Raw genomic sequence first — 3630 nt, 5'->3', positions numbered from 1 at the left:
TGAATGTTACATTATCCCCCCCCCCCCCCCCCCCTTAGAAAAATTTGTCCCCGAATGATACTAAACTTCATTTTGAATAAAGAGGGTATTTTCAAAAAACACATTAACATACTTGAAACTTTACTCTTTGTGAATATCTGGTTCACAACTTACTCTGTGTGATGCACATCACATAAGCCTGAGATTGAGAAACTTCCTTATCTATCTCACTTTAACTTAATGCACATCACAACTCATGCGACACGAAATAAAGTCAACACTATACAAAAACAACAACATGAATGCAAGCGTGAACTTATATTAACTCATATTGTTCATGTATAAACCACAAAGTTATGGACTTAAAACACCAAAACTGACTAATGCACTAGAGTTTCATAAACAAAATCTTACTTAGGAAGAGTATATCTAACCACAAGATTTAAACAAGTGAGGGTAAAGAGATCTCATGTCGGTCTCGGCTTCCCATGTTGCTCCCTCAACAAGGTGGTTCCTCCATAACACCTTTACGGTGGAAACCTCCTTGTTCCTCAGCTGGTCCACTTGGCGATCTATCATTTCAACTGCAACCTCTTCGTAAGAAAGGTTCTCATCGATTCCTAACCCCTCAACCAGTAGGATGGATGCCGAATCACTTAGACACTTTTTAAGCATTAAAAAATGAAACACTGTATGTACAAGGGAAGTCATTTGGTAACTTCAGTTCATAGGCAACATTTCCTAAAAGCTGTAAGATCTTATAAGGATCAATATACCTCGGACTCAACTTCCCTTTCTTACCAAACCTCCTCACCCCTTACATGGGTGATATCTTTAGGAAGACTTATTCACCTACGACGAATTCAAGAGCCGTCTACCTGTTATCGGCATAGGATTTTTTATGACCGTTAGCAGTAGCCAATCTATCCCTGATCATTCTCTACATTTCCGTTGCCTTATGTATGATCTCATGGCCAAGGATGGAAGACACTCGTACCTGAAACCACCCTATTAAGGACCTACATCTCCTACCATATAGTTTTTCAAAAGGTGCCATCCCAATACTGGAATAGTAGCTATTATTATAATAGAACTGAATCAGTGGCAAATGATCATCCCAATTCCCCTTGTAGTCAATAACACATGCTCTCAACATGTCTTCAAGGGTCTGAGTTCTACTCTCTTCTTGTTCATCTTTGTGAGGATGAAAAGTAGTACTAAGCTTCATCTCTGTACGCAAGCTCTTTTATAAAGATATCCAAAAGTGAGAAGTGAACTGGGCTCCCTTATCTGAAATGATTGATAAAACGATCCCATGCCACCTCAATATATCATCAATATACAAATTAGCATAATATTTGGCCCTCTAAGTAGACTTTACATTAATGAAGTGCGCACACTTAGTGATCATATCAACAATAACCCAAATGGAATCATGCAGTTTCCTGGTCCTGGGCAGTCAAACCCCAAAGTCCATATTAATATCCTCACACTTCCATGTTGGGATCTCAATAAACTGGCTAAGACTTCCAAGCTTAAGTTATTTGGCCTTAACCTGTTTGCAATTGGGGCGCTCCTCCACAAACGTAGAAATATCTGGCTTCATACCTTCCACTAATAGATATCCTTTAGATCATAATACATCTTGGTGGAACCTGGATGACTGGAATACCTGGATCCATGAGTACTAGGTCGAGATGCTGGTTAGCTTTAACATCTACAACAAATGACGATTCAAAACTTGAATGAACTGAAACACCCCCATTTCGTGTATCTACCAGTCGTACACCTCACCTAGCCAATTGGTGTACCTCTTTAACCAGCTCGTTCTTCCAATCGTAAATATGAGACACACTTCCCATGCTCAATCGGTTGAAAGCATTATCCACCACATTGGCCTTACCAGTGTGATAGTGGACAGTCATGTCATAATTCTTGAGCAGATCTATCAATGTTCTACGACGAAGATTGAATTGTCTTTGTGTAAAAACATACTGAAGACTTTTATGGTCAGCAAATACATCAACATGTAGACCATATTAGTAATGTTTCCAACGTTTTAATGCAAATACCACAACAGCTAACTCAAGATCATGGGTAGGGTAATTCTTCTCGTGGATTTTTAACTATGTTGCTACATAATCAATCACCTTGCCATCCTTCATAAGAACATATCCCAAACATACTCGGAAAGCATCACAGTACACCATATGACCTTCACCACTCCTTAGAAATTTGAGAACTGTGGCTGAAGTGAGTCGGTCTTTGAGCTCTTGGAAGATCTTTTCACAAGTTTCAGACCACTAAAACCTCACCTTTCTTTTTTAAAGTTGTCAATGGAGCAAGAATAGCGGCAAAACCCTCAACAAACCTTCGATAGTAATTAGCCATACCCAAGAAACTCCGGATGTCTGTAGGAGTGAGGGGTCTCATCCAGTTCTTTAATGACTAAATATTTTTCATATCAACCTCTACACCTTGGTCGGACACCACATCAAGAAGGAAGGTCATTGCTCTAAGCCAAAACTCACATTTGCTTAATTTTGCATACAACTGATGTTCCCTGAGTACTTGAAATGTCATTCTCAATGTTGTTCATGTTCTTCTATGGTCTTAGAGTATGTGACGATGTCATCTATTAATACTATGGAAAAAGAATCAAGGTATTAACGGAATACCTATTCATAAGGTTCACAAATGTGGCTACTGCATTAGTGAGACCAAATGACATGACAAGAAACTCGTAATGACTATACCTAGTATAAAAGGCAGTTGTAGGAATGTCCTCTTGTATCACTCTAAGCTGGTGATACCCTGACCGGAGATCAATTTTGGAAAATAAACATGAACCTTGGAGCTGATAAAATACTTCATCAATTCTGGGATAAGGTTTTTCTTCTTTATAAAAGGTCGATCGGATATATAAATGCATACACAGGAAAAGAAAAGACATGCAAGTTACAAGTGTCCACATCAGCTGACTTTTCCTGCCCCTCTCTACCTTTCAAAGCATAGAACATGTTCCTCTTGAAGGCTCTACTACAGTAGTAGGATTAGGCCGAAGCTGCGTATCTGCTTTGGCCTGATTCTTAACATATGGGCAGTCCCTGATCATATGCCCACTCTTGCTCACCTATAGAAGGCATTACAACCTACCATGTACTCACCTCCATGCAAACAACCAAACATACCACACGACTTTTAGTCACGCTGGGCATTTCAATCATTTCCCTTTTTGGGGCAAAACTTTTCCCTTTTTGCATTATTCCTGGAAGGAGTAGGATTCCTTTGTACTTGTGTCGCTTCTTTAACTTGGGCATGTCTTGGACTCCAAATGAACTCCTACAAGTTCTAGAACCAGCTTCATCCGAGGATGTAGGCTTCTTGCCTTCTCATCCTCTCTTTTTCCGAGGACTCTCCTCCACCTACAGTGCATGTACCATCAACCTAGCAAGGTCCATGTTATCATGAAACATTGCTGCCCGGCGTTCCTCCTCCAGATCCTCTGATAGACCAGTCACAAACCTGCTATATCATCCATGCTACTGGAAACAAGGGAAAACCATATTTTGAAAGTTTAACAAACTTCAAGGAGTATTCCTTTACTGACATACCTCCCTGACGTAGGTTGATGAACTCTTCAACCCTAGC

At 39.9% G+C, this 3630-nt stretch overlaps 1 protein-coding gene across 1 annotated transcript; it reads right to left on the bottom strand.

Moving 5' to 3' along the window:
• Window positions 1–408: 408 nt before the first annotated feature.
• LOC138341933 (uncharacterized) lies at window positions 409–1904 on the bottom strand. Its single transcript, XM_069294117.1, has 3 exons — window positions 1791–1904; window positions 977–1222; window positions 409–642 (listed from the first exon to the last, which is right to left on the bottom strand). Exons 1-3 carry the CDS (start codon window positions 1902–1904, stop codon window positions 409–411), a joined length of 594 nt encoding a protein of 197 aa, XP_069150218.1.
• Window positions 1905–3630: the final 1726 nt, after the last annotated feature.

Source organism: Solanum lycopersicum, chromosome 2 (genome assembly GCF_036512215.1).
Source record: "Solanum lycopersicum chromosome 2, SLM_r2.1".
Classification (NCBI taxonomy): domain Eukaryota; kingdom Viridiplantae; phylum Streptophyta; class Magnoliopsida; order Solanales; family Solanaceae; genus Solanum; species Solanum lycopersicum.
This window is presented reverse-complemented; position numbering and strand designations above follow the sequence as displayed.